The sequence below is a fragment of the Dermacentor silvarum genome, chromosome 7, assembly GCF_013339745.2.
Source record: "Dermacentor silvarum isolate Dsil-2018 chromosome 7, BIME_Dsil_1.4, whole genome shotgun sequence".
Taxonomy (NCBI): Eukaryota; Metazoa; Arthropoda; class Arachnida; order Ixodida; family Ixodidae; genus Dermacentor; species Dermacentor silvarum.
Genome location: NC_051160.1, coordinates 77911721 through 77927184, shown reverse-complemented (window position 1 = coordinate 77927184; position 15464 = coordinate 77911721). Strand labels below are relative to the sequence as shown.

Here is a 15464-nt window from a genome sequence, read left to right as displayed (position 1 = left end):
TTGTTTTCGCCGAATATGCTTATTCTCGATGTGTTTTGCATATTTCAGTGGAAAATAAAAATGATTTTGGGTAATTATATGACTCTTACATCTCGTATACGTAATATAGATGTGTATGAACTTCGTTCTCATAGTTTTAAACTCGTTAAAAACAAATTTACATTCCGAGTTTTCATGCCACGGCAATAATTAGCCATTTATGCTCGGATCTGCATAATTTTATGCTTTCTGAGTATTATACACCAAGCATTGCTTGGAATAAAAAAATAATTACGTGTGGTGAAAACCACTGTGACACACGGGCGCATATTTGCGCTGCTTGCGTGTACGCCTTCAATAACCGCCGAGGCGCGTTTGTTGAGGAGTTGAAGTTTTAGTTTCCGACACCATCGTGACTGTAAGTGTCAAACGTCAATTCATCAATGCTGCAAGCACTGAGCAAGAAAAAATGTGAAAATATCTCTAAAGAAAATAAATGCACGGATGGCAAAATTTAAGAATAAGCGTTTTTAGATCAAGAGTTTTTAGATTACGATCACGAATAAGCATTTTTAGACGGCACTCAACGCACTTAGTCCTGTAATAATTGCTATTTTTCATATGCCTGATCACTTAATTGTCTAACAGGAATCTGTGGCTCATAATTTGGTGAACCACAATAATACATGAATGTACGGTAAATAGAACGTGAGAGATAGTGCTGATTCTCTATGGGTAGTCAAGGGTTCGACGAAAGCTCGTGTGGTGGATGTTATAAAAAGGGAAAAATTCAACTCAATCACCAAACCAACATTAGTGCAGTCGAGCACGGATAAATTCAACCCACATATAACGTATTATTGTGTATAACAAGCAGCAGTAAAATCCACTTGAAAAGGTTTGTATAAAAGCTTTATTGGATGTGTCGAATTACCTATATATGGAACTTTTTACTATCCCCTTCAGATTCGATATAGCCGGGTTCCGCTGTATTTGACGTTGCCGAACCCCTACGGGGTTCCTTGTTGCCAATGCAGAACACTCTTATATGCTTAGCGCTGTAGGGATGTATAAACACAGTGGTGGTTTTGAAGAACACGAAATCATTTATTGAGTTCAACTTGGTGTCGATGTCAAAATAAGACCACTGGCAGACGCTCTAACTCCGGACAGAGGGATGGAAGAAGCGAATTTGGATGTCTTCCTTGTAAGGAGGGATCTCTTCGAAGACATGTTCTATTGTGCGTTGAAATAAATCGCGGAACTGTAGAGACTTGCGTCCGCATCACGTTACATCTTCATAAAGTACTTGATTCACAGATCTCAGATAGCTTGGGACAAGTAGGTGTAGTTTCCTGGAAGAAAAATATCTAATTTGTTATGTTTGCTCCGGTTAGTCACTGGCACCCGAATGCTGACGGTTGTTATACAAATACCTCGTCGGTAAAACGCTTTATACAGAGCAAGTGTGCCAACATTGCGTGACACTACGGGGAAAATATTTGTTACCTTCCCTTAGTATCATATATTGGCTTATTCGGTAAATTAAGCAATTGAAACGAAGCTACGGGGCCAGCGGATGAAATGGTGACATTGTTCACGAATTCGAGCATGCAGAAATAAATTATCTGACGCAAACCATCTTATCTTACGATGTATGTAAGCTTTAATGCGATTAGCTCGAAGCAATGCAGCGACGCACACGATTGCCACCGCATACACAAGAAATGGCAATATTACTGCCAACCACAATGTCCAGTGATAACACGAGACAATACAACTTGTAATCACTGCACCCCGGTCAAAGCTCCTTACTACATCTATTATTCTGGCGGCAACTTTGTTGCAATGGCTCTCCATCAAGCGGCCGTGCTCGACGCGAAGGCGTCTGTCGTGGATCAGGCGCTATCGCTTTATACAATGCCAAATGATTACACGACACAATATATCTTATAATCACTACACCCCAGTTAAAGCTCCGTAGTATCTCTATTATCCTGGCTGCAATTTCATTGCATTGACTGTCCATCAAGCGGCGAGGCTCGACGCGGAGGTGTCTGCTGGAAATGGGGCGCAATGGCTTTAGTTATTAGAATACTGCCTACCTCTTGTGTCACCTTGGCACATCCGTTCTGGGGCATTGACTAGGAAAGGGCACATACCAATATCATATGCGCAGTCTGCTTAAACATGTACTGAGGGACACGTTATCTAGTGACTCAAGTTGTCGACTAAGCCACGTACAGACCGCAGCCAGTAGCAAGTTGTATTTTTCACCACATACGCGGTGGCCCATGCTTTCTGCTCGGCAAGGCCACAGCCAGCACATTACCTCGCGGCCCAAGCTAGTAGACAACTTAGTCCACTAGGTGAAACAGGGTAGATAGAAACAGAGATGCTGCAAAGGGAGTAGACCTCCTAAAAGACGCTAATCGCATTGAAAATTAAATTGTGGTTTTCTACGTGTGGGAACATGCAGAAGCAGCCACGTTACTTGAAGGAAGATAGAGAGACAAAACTTCATTGAATTTACTTGGAGCGTACGGACGCGCTGTGGTGCGAACTCTTTTTTTGCAAGCATCAAGTAATGGTAGTGTATTTGTGGGCTGTTTGTACACGCAGAACAGTGAGTTCCGGATATTACCAAGTGGAATGCAAAGCGCACGAAGGACACTGTACTCAGTGGCATGGGCGTAGCGCATTAGTAAAGTGTGCCGCTACAAGAAAACGTACGGTTGGATTTTAGGAATGCATAAGTTGCTAGGCTTGTGCGTCTTTCTATACCGCATACGCGGTATTGAAGCGACGCTATTTATATATATTCTTGCGGGAAAGCAATTTGATTGATGGATACAGTAGTGCAGGCTCTGCTCCCTTCACATCGTGCCACCCTATAGTAACATTTTCAGTTTCAGTAGAAAGTGCCATGCACAGAACCATTGTTGGTAAAAATAAGCAAGTTTATTCTGTGTGATTGCAGTGGCGCACCTACAGGAAATCTGCTGCGCCATGACATGGGATGTTAGCTATGAACATTTAACATTTGGTCTGAGCAAAACAGTGATTATGACCAAGCAATAAAGCGAATACAACGTTTGTTGTAGGCTGAATATACGATAGAATATTTGTTTTATTTAACAAGCCTCCCGCACTTTGAAAGTGTGAACTGTAGACAAAAAATCTCAAAAGCCTCTGAATAATACCAGTGTGCGAGCAATATGGCGTTATATTGACGGCTCAGCTTCATTGATCGATTTTATGAATGCGTTAGCATGAGGACTGTAAAAGTGTAAAAAATGTTTGTACATAAATATATATATATATATATATATATATATATATATATATATATATATATATATATATATATATATATATATACAAGACGTGTGTCGAGTGAGCGCCTCAACAACACTTTGCAATATGACGAACGCGGTTTACATAATGGATCCGAAACCTCAAAGAGGTACGTCATAATGCTAACGCATTTCTCTCTTATTTACCGCGAAATCGCCACTGAACTTTCTTACCTTTGCAATTCTCCTCGCATTCTGCCAACGTGTGAAACCGGTTCTTTTTACTTGAGAGGGGGGAGTATCGGGAAGTCTTACAGGCGTCACTTTGTATATCGTAGTAATATTTCTTCACCAGTCCGAGGCGGTTTTTAGGTCCTGGCGCCACGCATTTGCTGCCAGAGTTCACTAGGGAAAAGATGCGAAAAGGTATCAATTAGCTAAAATCCTTTTTCTTACTTTCTGAATTATCGCTGTATTAATTTACGTAGTTTTTTTTTTGTCAAGAGCAGGAATGACGGCAGAATTTAGCGGGTATGTCTGAAACTATTTTCTTACCAAGCGAAATTCTTTCCAGATTCTCACGATAAGAGCACAGAACTTTACGTCGCGAATCTGAAGAAGATAACCTTTTGCTGAACATTAACTTCTTAATTCATAATGTTTGCCCGTTAACGCTAATCCCGAACACCGACTATGATTAGCAACCCCGTATCGTTGACATCTCAGAGAGAGTTATGTGAAATATTGGTTGATACGCAGAAGTATAGGCATCATTGTTACTGAAGCTTACGAAGATAGATCCACAGTGACAGTGGTCAGTAACATAAGGAGTTATATTCGTTTCTTATCACTGTTCTTTCTGTTTAAGTACCCTGTAAGCGAATTTTTGCACTGCGCGGGAAATGAATACGTTCCTGCAGTCGCGGCAGGTGATATCTTTCTGGCCTGCTTAAAGCCAATTAAACAAAAATTTTGCGAGAGACATAGGAGTTGGCGTCATTTCCACACGACAAATAATTTATCCTAACATGCATCAATACTGTCTTCGCCTTGCGAAAGTTAGCCAACTGCAATCAACTCGCCGCCTTCCAGTATGATTACATCGCAGCTGTACTCTTTGCCATCAAATATAACAGCGACTGAAAAATAAGTCTTTTTTTACTGTTTTGCGTGGGCATACAGTTTTAGAAAATTAATAAAAAATAAATTCAAGAACCGTCCTTATAAAAACGCTTTTACGTATATTAGGGGTTAGCTGCACGAGCATATAGATTCGTGAGGGGAACTTTTTTTTTTTTTACATGGTGGAAAAATCTTGGCGCCCAAATACAGCACCAGATACACCCTTGCTGTTGAATGTTGTGTTTAACTCAACGGAACTACAATATTCTAGCTAATACCTGTGATGTTAGCTCAGAACACAGGCACGTGGTACCATTTTTCGCGCTTAGACGTATGAAACTTGGCGCACAGTGGGCCTAAAAACGCACTCTACTTACATCCACAAGTCTTCCAACACTCGCTTGCACTTCGGAACTTGTTTGGGTAGCCGCCGCAACCGGAGTGAGTGAATCTCTCGCATCTTTTGGTTTTGGTGTTGTATCCGAACACAACCTCTTTCCTCCCGTTCGGGCAGGTGTATCCAGATTTTATTGGATATGTGCAGTTGCTCTCTAGATGTTCTGTGGAACAGATGGCGGGAATCATTGCATTCCGAGCGTGGTATATTTCCATTGAAAAAAAAAAAAAAACTCATGCCCCTTAACTACCATATCCGATAATCCGGCATCAAAGAAATAGGATACCATATAAAGACCCTCTTTTCGCAAATGCCATTTGATGTTATTGGATATAGGAGCTATGGAGAGCACGGGAGTTTTTCAGTAGGAATAGGTTAGGGACAACACATTTCACGTATTCGCTCAGGAAACGAAATCATGCGTTTAAAAGACTTTCGTCTATTATCATCAGAAAAAGACACACAGTCTTGCGAAATACTAGAGCCTATTTCCTATCTTGAGTGGGTTGCTGTGAACAGCCCGTCGTTTATGAGCGTGAAGAGTAAGGGGTTCCAAAGGAATACGTTTTTTAGGCAGAACCATATGAAGAAACGTAGAATGACGCTACAGAAAGGATAGGAGAAATTAGTTGTTATTTTTAATATAAATTTAGAAATACTCAAGAAAGTGGACGGGCTGTTGGGAGGGGGGGTTCGCCTAACATTTGGCGGCAAGATTTATTTTGTCTACTTTCCATTCCCTTTACCTTATTTATACACTTCGAATTAACATAATTAATTTCTCCTGCGCTTTCTTTGGCTTCATTGTCTGTTTTCCCCATATGATTGTTACTTAAGTGGCGATATAAGGCGCACAAAGTTCTATGAAGAAATACTGGACGTTGTTATTGAAAGCGATGTACAATGGAAAGAGTTCCAACTGTCATAACTAGGGTATAATGTATTGACAGTTTCATTGTGACATGTTAGATGGTGATGCTCATCCCAACAGTTTACGGTAATGTTTGCGCTTTTACTATTGAGATAAGGCTTTGACAGCAACCAGGGTTGTTGGTACATCACACTGAATGAATGAGCAGCAGTTTAGGTATATTTAGGTAAATACTGTTACTTTTGCCTGCATAGTGCAACTACTCATAATTATCGATTCCTTCTGCATGCTATCAACGTCTATCCACTGACAACGATGGGTTGAAATACAGTAGTGCTAGCGCTTATATGATTTTGATGATTTAAAAAGCACCTAAGATTACCGGCCTCAGTCAACGCTGGTCACTTTTCACTTTCGAAATGTTTTATACGTTTTGATTTCACAAATTAGGGCACTCACGCAGGGACCGGGAACAGGCTGATCCTGCAATCCCTAATCTCAGCTTTGAAATACTCACTGCCACACGTTCTCCAGCAGTCTGATTCTTCGATGAAGTTATTGCCATTTCCTCCGCATCCTTCGTAGTCAAAAAGTTCACACGCTCTTGTTTCACTGTTGAACCAGTAATTTTGCATTCGAGTCTCTCCGGTGCAGTTGCCACCAGCGTGCTTTGGCATAAAGCATGGATCCTGTGCAAATCCTGTAAACAAAAACCAAAAACTCATATTACGTTTTGTCAAAATACGCCTATGAAAGCATTCTAGCCTGACATGACGTAGCGCGGGTAGAAGTGGACATTCGCACAATTATTTGCTATGGAAAAGCTGGGCACCTTGGCGTTAGTAAATATCTGTATTACCGGCAATCATCTGCACTCATGTTTGTGAGATATCGTATGCTATCTACTACTTGTCCTACTTCAGATGTGAAGATTAGATAATTTTTGCATTTGGTAACTATTCTACGCCAGATATTTAGACATATACTGGGACAAACATACTGCATGCAGACTGCGTGTGTCTTCCATTAAGAAAATAACGGTTACATGGAATGACAAAAATTTGGAGGACGCTTAAGCTTTGCCTTTATGAGTGGAACGCGATAGCATTCAAAGATCCCTGAATGCTTGTCAGGCTTCCCGGCAACTGCAGCTTTCTTTTCCCTCCACTTTCGCCTCTGCGCGCCACTGCCGTTTTACATTGCCGAGGAGGTGTGCGCCATCTAGATGGTGCTTTTGCAAGTAACCTACCCGGGCGCGCCGCTGTTGGTAGGTTAGAAATGCTGGAAAAGGAGTTTGTGTTTGAGTTTCTTCGTATCGGAATTGTGTTTTCTCGTAGATACACATTACAATGTGGTTGGGGTGGTTCGGGATGATTTTTTCAGTGACGGATGCCGGCGTGCCGACGCCGACACCGACGCCGATGCCGAATTTTCTGCGACACGGGGCCCTTAACCCTATCACATTAAAATTGGGATGTTTCTCGCCGAAGAGTTGTCTCCTAAGGTCAGTGTGTCGATTTCTGAAGCTCCTATGATCCTAGCAGACGTCTGACGAAATATGTTAGGTATAGAGGCAGGTACTATATAGCTTTTGGACAATAAGACGAGTAGCTTTCTTGTCCAAGACGAGGTGACCACCTGAAGACGAGGTCACCACCTTAAGTACGCAGCTTGCCGTCGCCGGCTCTCAGACCACGCGTCCCCTTCTGGATCTCAGTGGTCTCAAGGTGAGTAACGGGTGTTTCAGCTTTCGGCTCATTGCCTTTTATGCAAGCTTGTGCAACGTCAATGAAAATTTACGTACTACATACAATGCGGTGTCAGCTCAATGACTGCGTGTTTGCGTCTAACTTGAAGAACCAGTGGTGCTAAAATAACGCAATGCGTTTAAAACTGAAGTACATGTAAAATGTACTGTGCGTTTTACAGCCATCTTGCCACAGGTACTTAGTATGAAGAGTAAGGTTGTGGATGTGGCTGAGCTGCAGCAAATGTCCACCCTCATCACGTCACAGGTTATAGGTATTACGCTTGATGCAGCTTGCATCGGTACCAATCAATGCCGCAAACGTTAACAAAGGTATCGCCCCACAAGACAGCTTGTGAGTGAGGTTTGTCAGTCACTGCCACATTATCAACTTCTCATCACGAACATAGTATAGACAATCAGCCTCCTTTGTACGTTTGGGTGAAAGAAGCCTTCCTTATCGCATCAGCGGTCTGTCAAATGAACTGGAGTAAACTCAGCTTCGCCCTTGCATTTATTATAAAGCATAATGCATTAAGCGCATCTTGCCGAGTTTATCTCTTTGGCCATAACGAAGATGAGAGCATCCATAGCGAAAACGTTTAGGAAGATAATGTTTCATGGGACAATGTTCACTGCTCCCACAACGATGCTACAAGCAAGGTATCCTGCTTAAGCCGTTAGGTGCTGTAGCTAAATTGGTTCTCAGTAGTTGAAACACGTTGTTTTCTTTTTCACTGTACTCATTGTTATTCTTTCCAAGCAGAATAAGGAATCATGTACGTAGAAACTTTTCTGATAGCTGTCCCGGTTTTGACGCGTATTCTTTATGGAAACTAGTAATAGCAGGCTATTAATCAAAATGAATCTTTATTCTAATTGGTAATGACGGGCTTTTGATTCGAGCAATCGCGGAATCGATTTCTGGAATTTTACAGTCTTTTTGGAATTTAACAGCACATCTCTTATACTGTATGTCTGGCTCAAACCAAAAAGTGGATCGTGTACGCAGGGAACGAAAATGTTTTCTGAACCAGAACAAGTGCTTTGTGGAAGCTGCAAAGGGCACATCGATGCCATGTTTGTATGCCGGTGATTTGCATGAGCCAATGTTGCATCCACTGACTAATAAAACGGAGAAAGATGATGCTTCAAAAACCTGAGGGGCCGCTCGCTTGGCTACAAGAAATGCTTAGAAATGATCAATGAGCGTGTCAAACGAACGGTAAGGCTCACAGTGCATTATTTCAAGATTTGACATTCTTAAATTTTATTGGGCCAGTAAGATCTACCCTACTACGGAAGGCATTGCGGTAAGCGCAGTATTGTAGGTTGGAATGAGATATAGCTTTAGGGGGGGGGGGGAACTAACAAATTTTGTAATATGTACACTTTTCAGATTTTAGAAAGAAAACAGATTGTCGATCAATTCGAAAATACAAAGCGTGGTGCACTGGCAAGCTTTCTCATACACGTATTCGCGGGTAACGGAACTCCCATTCTCCAACACCTAGACAAAGTAAGATCTGCTAGCTACCATGTTCGTCTGGTTTTACAGACTGCGCTTTGAATTCCAACTGCTTGTTAAAGGACCGCTTAGTTCAGGCTCTAGGAAGTTCATTTTTACACTAAGTACGATGAGTGTGCGGTTACTTACTGCCACATTGTTGTTCACAGTCTTCTAGCGTTGCGAAATGATTTGCATTCTTAGTGCAGTAGATATAGGATTCGCATCTTTGCTTCAGTGCATTGAACCTGTAGCCCCTAAATCCTGCGCGGCAAGTTTGCCTAGGCTCGGGCAACGCACACACTCCCAGGACAGGGTCTGAAATCAGAAAAAAAAAAACCGCATGTGCGATGAATTTCTTGTTCGTTTACGACATGATTTCGCAACGGCGATCTTTTAATGATGTAACAATATCATTTCATATCCACCTCCACTAAAACGGACAAGTCCACGGAAAGTTCCCCGTGGACTCGTCCACCTGGAACTTTCGAAAAACAAGCCTATTTTAAGGCCACCTGAAAACGTGGGGCCGGATTCACAGAACATTTAATTCGTAACTGCTCTTTGTCACTGGCTGGCCTCTTTCGCTAATAATATAACAAGAGGCTTTTGTGAATACGGGCCATGAAGAATAAAATGAAATACGAATTGAACGATTACGAAAGAGGTTTGTGTGTATTTTGAGTGGTTTTATTAGAAAACCTGGAAAACACGCAAGACATATGCGTCCAAGTAATTGATGGGACCGTAATTTTTGAGGAATAGAAAGACAAGGACAAAGAAGAAACGAGGTGGATGGGCCCGTTGTTGGCACGAAAAGAATTCGAGGACGCCGGCTGTGTATGTTGTCACTCTGACAAAAGTAGTAGTGACGGTCGTATTTTGTGACACCCCCCCCCCTCCCCTCCTCTTTTAGTACAGGATAAACCAATATAATGGCTACTTCGCGGCGCATTTAGCACTTCAAGAAATGCAAGGACACCAGAAGCGCTAAAGTTCGGGTTTCGCTTGAATTCGAGACGTACAAACAGACATACATGTCGCCATTCTAAGGCTTGTGTGTTGTGCGCAACTGATACGTGGGAAGTTTGCATTAAGATGCTAGCGCCGAAAGCGCCCCGCTCAGCATGAGGAGGTGGAAGCAGTTTGAAAAAGATGGAAGTATTAGGCGGTTCATTTTATGCAGCTGAAAAAAAAGCCATTTTATGTGCTTACTCTCGCAATAATCGGCTAAAGTACATAGAATGCTTGTACTGCACACGATTGCTTAAAATCGGTACGTGGTATGGCTGATTGAGTTCTGGCGGGAATGACTTACCTCTGCACTTCATGTTGCACTCAGTTATGGTGTCAAACTTGTTCCCATTTCCAAGGCAACCTCCGTAGTAAAACGTTTCACACCGAAATGATGTGTAGTTGTAAAACCACTTCTTCAACATTCCGCTGCAGACTCCTGGGTCCGGTGTGAGCTCACAGTTTTCAATGGGAAATGAAATGTAGCTGACAGCACTTACCCGCTCTAGAAATTAGAAACAGAAAAAAACGCAATCAAGAGTCGCGAAAAAGACTTCTTGCAGGACATTATTCCTACAGAACCTAACCCCGATAATCGTCTACTGTACATATTAAATAACTTAAGGCAATATGCAAATCTTCAGTAATCTGAGCTGCTCATTCATTCAACCAGTGCTATGTACACTTAACATGTTTCAGTGACTTCTTCCGTCTGATTAACCTCCTTGCCTTTCCACAATTTTTTTCTCTCTCTCAGTGACTTCGGGTACAAATTTGTAGAGGAATACAATTTTTATGCTGCTTGAGCAGAAATGGTACAAAGACAAATAAGTACAAAATCTCAGCGTGTATTCACAATGCACGGCCCGCAGTGCTTCCCTAAAAGAAATTGCAGAAGCTTGGAAACGTGAGTCTACTTAAATGGAACAAAATGATATCAACATAATGATCGTTACCCAGAAGTTGACCATGTAATAAAACAACTGAGCTTTGTTAGTAGATTATCCTTATGAAATTTGAATAAAATAACTTCTACCGTGAGAGGAGGCGCAGTAACGCGCCTAACGTAATAACGCTAGATGGGTGGTGACGTCACTTTTAAGTTGGCACACCAGCTTCCCGAGGCGTCATACCTTTTGACTTTTTCTGCTCGTATCCAGTTAATGTTTCATTGATTAACCTGGACTACATTGCAGTCTAAAAAACACCATACGGCGAACTTAGATTGGGGAAAGTTTAGAGCGCCAAAACGGCCCAAAATGCACGAAAAGGCTTTGAAAAATGCTACGTCACACTGACGTGCAGACACTGTCGTTCCCATGCAGAATTCAGAAAGTTCTAGCCTTGATTTTATTTCTTCTATAATGAAGCTTTTCCCGCGAGATTACGAAAACAGAATTTGAAAGAATGTCTTATCAGCCTCAAATGATTTAGTGAATCTCTTTAGTGTCCATTTATTGTTAACTAACCAAAGGATATTTCAGTGCGACCTATTGGCGACAGCTTGAATTAGTGAGCACAGTGAAGTATTTAGCAGCTTCAGTTCAGTTGTTTCCTACACGTAAAGTTTCCCGCAGTTTGGTTTCTCACAATAAAAGACAGAGTGCCGGTTGCGAGCACTTCGTCTAGGTGTTTTCCAAGCCCAGTAAAACATATTACACCGAAGCTGTCTATAGCTGAGATTCCGGGATTTTGGCGTGACGTCGACAGACAACTATCATCATCAATGGCTCATACCCTAAGATGCAATGGCTCATACCCCCTAAGGCAGAGGCTACAAGCACTCGCCAAAGTGAAGCGAACGGTGCATGCATTCTTTGGGATCAGGCATACAACGTACAGAACAGCATACATTTCACTGAAGAACAAGCTCAAAGCAAGCATCCGAACCACATAATTTATAAAGCGCTCCTGCGACTACCACATGCAATGCGAATCACGTAACGCTCCCCATACGCTTCCCGGTAAAGATTACTGTAGCATACGAAGCAAGGAGTGACGTAGCTACACTTTCGTACGTGAAATAAGAAGCCGCCTAGCAACTGATTTGTGTTGTGACAGTGCTATGAGAAGGTCACGTATAGTGAGGACTCCTGAACAGCAGCGTACATACGAGGTGAGGCGAATTTCTCTTCTCTCTGGTCCACTCTTTGTAGGTGGACGAAGTAGCGGCGCAAGGGAAGTCGCAGGGCGTCGAAACATCTTAGGCTAATAATTAGGTAAAGTGCATTTGAATGTCGCCACGTGAATAATTTCAGTCCGACTGTCGCGATGGGTAATCGTTCCAGCTGTCTTTTACAGCTTCGCTGTCCAACCACCTTCACAGTGTGGATTGGAGACCATTTTTCTGACGTTGAAGACTTTTGGGAGATCTGCGAACAGTTACGACCTAGAGATAACAAGTTCCGTGAATGCACATTTTACATGACATTATATTCAATAGATTTTAGCGAGCACTTCCCTTGTGTGAAACAAAGTACTGTAGATGGACGTGTTACTCTGTTGGGAAGTCAAAGTCTCAGCCGAAAGAGGAACTAGTCCAGTCCAAGGGTCGAAAGCTACGCATAGACCTCTTGATGAACGTAATATAAATATTTTACAGCATAATCGTTATAACTGACTGACATTTTGCCTGGTTGGTCATGAACTTAAAGTCCCAGTATACTTGCACCTACTTAGAAGCTAAGACAATTTGTTGATTCTGCCCACAGCAAGATTTTTTGTATGTCTCTTACTCTTTAATTGTGATAATTAAGTGCTCCCTATACAAGTTCACAATCGCAATTCAGGGCTTGTTCAAGTAGCAGTTATAAATGAGCCATTTGCAATATAGCCTTGAAGTGCTGCTAGAACCATGAACAGATGTTTTGGGCAGTCTTCAGTATCTCAATTCAAACAAGTTTCGTGCCATGAATATATGTCAAGCAGTGCGCATATGTTGACATATAAAGTGTTCACTTTACTGTCACCAATATAAAAGGGAATAAGTGCTGTTTTATATATACAATTAGACTGTCACTGGTATGTCCTGCAACAGCCTCCATATGGAGGCTATCAGTATTTGTGAAAAAATACTAAGATTGAAAAGATGTGGTGCAGTGATGGCTAGTTAGCTAAAATACAAGTTATCTTACATTTAGGCATGTAGGCACGTTCAAGTTTGCAGAAACTGCATTTATTTTGCTTGAAAAGTGAGCCTATTTTGAAAAGTTACGTATCCCTTCACCCAGAAAAAACATTTCAATATACTGCGAAAATTACCTCAAAAGAATAAGTGCTGCATGCACGAATAATAAATGCGAGTTTTTTAACAGCGCAGTAATTTGCAGCAGTGGACTTAAATTCTGCAGACTTTCAGACAATTGAAGACTTACCTAATGCGATACAGACAAATACGGCGATGGACGTCCAAGACTTCATCATGAATCTCTACTTCGTAGTAGAAGTACCACGACTTCGATGCTAAAGGTAAAGATACTCATGAGCAAATTTGTCGCACACAAGACAAAATATATTAAATGCAAAAATGATTTTGTGACAGACGTTAAGTTATAAGCTGACACACATTTCTGTGATCTTAATAAGTTGCAGTTTGCGCGAAATTTTTATTTTGGACGCGTACAACCACCACTTAAACAAAAATCCCGCTCGTGAGAGCGTTGTAGTAGCGCTAAGTGCTGGGACTCGCTTCCAAGTGCTCCTTACACCAAGAATGGAAGCGATGCGTACATCACATCAAAGATAAAGTGTCTTCTGTGAATGATAATTAAAGAACAGGTAATGGGGTGAATGTCACCTGCCTTATGCGTTGTAAGGTTACCAGATTGATGACACAGAAATGAGCGTAGCTTTTTTTACAAGTTAGTTTCTAAGTTACCGGCAAGTGCTGGACAATCTAAAGTAGTGAGCAATAAACGTTGAACGATATTTTTCATTACGCTTCCTTGAAGCTGGTTCATTTTGCAGGAGCTATTGACACGGAACCACTTAAAGTGACATCAATTTTGTGTTGATATTATATACTTCCTGCGTGATCCGTGTAATTAGTGGTTGTGGTAATTGTTCATCAGCACTGTTTTCTTACGTAAGAAGCTTAACGCAAGATTGCTTTGAATGCAGGCATTGAATGTGTTTATGCACTCGTGATTACTTGGGAGCGTCGGCCTCAAGCTCGCTTTAGCTTTTATTTTCGGCTCCTTCCATATGATGGCGAGAATACATGCTTATATTCTATGTTCCTCGGACAACGTACGTAACTTGTTTTTAAAGTGCCGATTTATAAAATGTTTGTGACGTCATTTGACATGCGTTAATAATTTCGATTTATAAAAGGAGGCATGTGTGAGTTAAACATATTTTACAGAAACATTTGTACAAACTTGCCATTCCGAACATCTCATACTTTTTGCAGAGTGAACTAAAGCTCTGCTCCACTCGCCGTTAATTTATAAAAACAACGCAAAAATACTTATTTCGCCTGGCAACATAACGCGGAACGTCGCATAAAGCCGACGAGACAGTATAAAATATGTAGGCTTACCTTTAGCCTCAAGTAACGGTCACCGGCAATGTTCTGGTGTGCTGCGAATAACAGTCGTACCAGTGCTTTGATTCAATTTCCTCTCGTTCTTATATACATGTTATCAGTGTGTATGTTTCAACCATAGATGTGGTGACACCGTCAGACGTCACGGAGCGGTTACAAAGGCAAGCGCGTATTTCCTCACTGTTCTCGGTCAATACGATTTATCTGGAGTTGTGCTGTTATCTGTATGGCTAGGGTTATGAGGTAGAAACCCAGCACTCTAGCTCAGAGATGACCTTTCTATTATCAGTTCCCCGTGACATTTCCGCAGACGGACCTTTTAAGGTATCTATTTGGTAACCCACACCCAAATTCCAGTGACCTTATTGCTTCGCGTCTGGGTAAATTGATAAGGGAAGGCCTTTGTTAACTTGGAGTGCTGAGAAACTTTCTTTGTAGAGAACATTTATCCTATGCTCGTTTTTTTCTTCTTATGAGATTTTGAGCCAATTAACGACGATGTAACAATGTTTCAAATTTTTTTTTTCAGATTTTGTTGTGACAGCGATATAGGCTTTGCCAGTCCAGCGACTCGATGTTTGAGAATCTGGCTCATTCATTTGATGTTATTTCGTGCTTCAAAAGTGTTTTTCATATTTATGTTCTAGCTTTTGAGCGGCGAAGCGCTTGTTCTGCTACCCAAATGAAATTTGTGTTTGGTGCCTTATTGCAATATGCGATATGCTCGTGACCAGCTTACTGACACTTCATATGGCACTACTCGCGAACTGGACATCTTGCTGCCCACACTTGCATGTCACGAATGTCGCGATGTACACCACATTTCAGTGACGGTTATTGCGGGTTAGCATCCTGGCTTGAGCGAGGCTTAGCACTTACTCTTAGCATCTTTCGAAACTAAAGAGCAATGAAAACCGGTTATTCTTTACACCCAGTCGTTCAATCTAATATACTCACTCAACGGAACGCCCCACTTTAGGACTAA

The 15464-nt window shown here is 41.6% G+C and overlaps 1 protein-coding gene across 1 annotated transcript; it reads right to left on the bottom strand.

Annotated features, from left to right (window-relative positions):
* Positions 1-1109: 1109 nt before the first annotated feature.
* Positions 1110-14573, bottom strand: LOC119458248 (actinia tenebrosa protease inhibitors-like). The gene is made up of 8 exons (XM_037720077.2): positions 14474-14573; positions 13308-13395; positions 10238-10438; positions 9070-9237; positions 6183-6365; positions 4775-4957; positions 3510-3680; positions 1110-1334 (listed from the first exon to the last, which is right to left on the bottom strand). The coding sequence occupies exons 2-8, from the start codon at positions 13354-13356 to the stop codon at positions 1303-1305; spliced, it is 987 nt and encodes a 328-aa protein (XP_037576005.1). The 5' UTR covers positions 13357-13395; positions 14474-14573; the 3' UTR covers positions 1110-1302.
* Between the last annotated feature and the right edge of the window lie 891 nt (positions 14574-15464).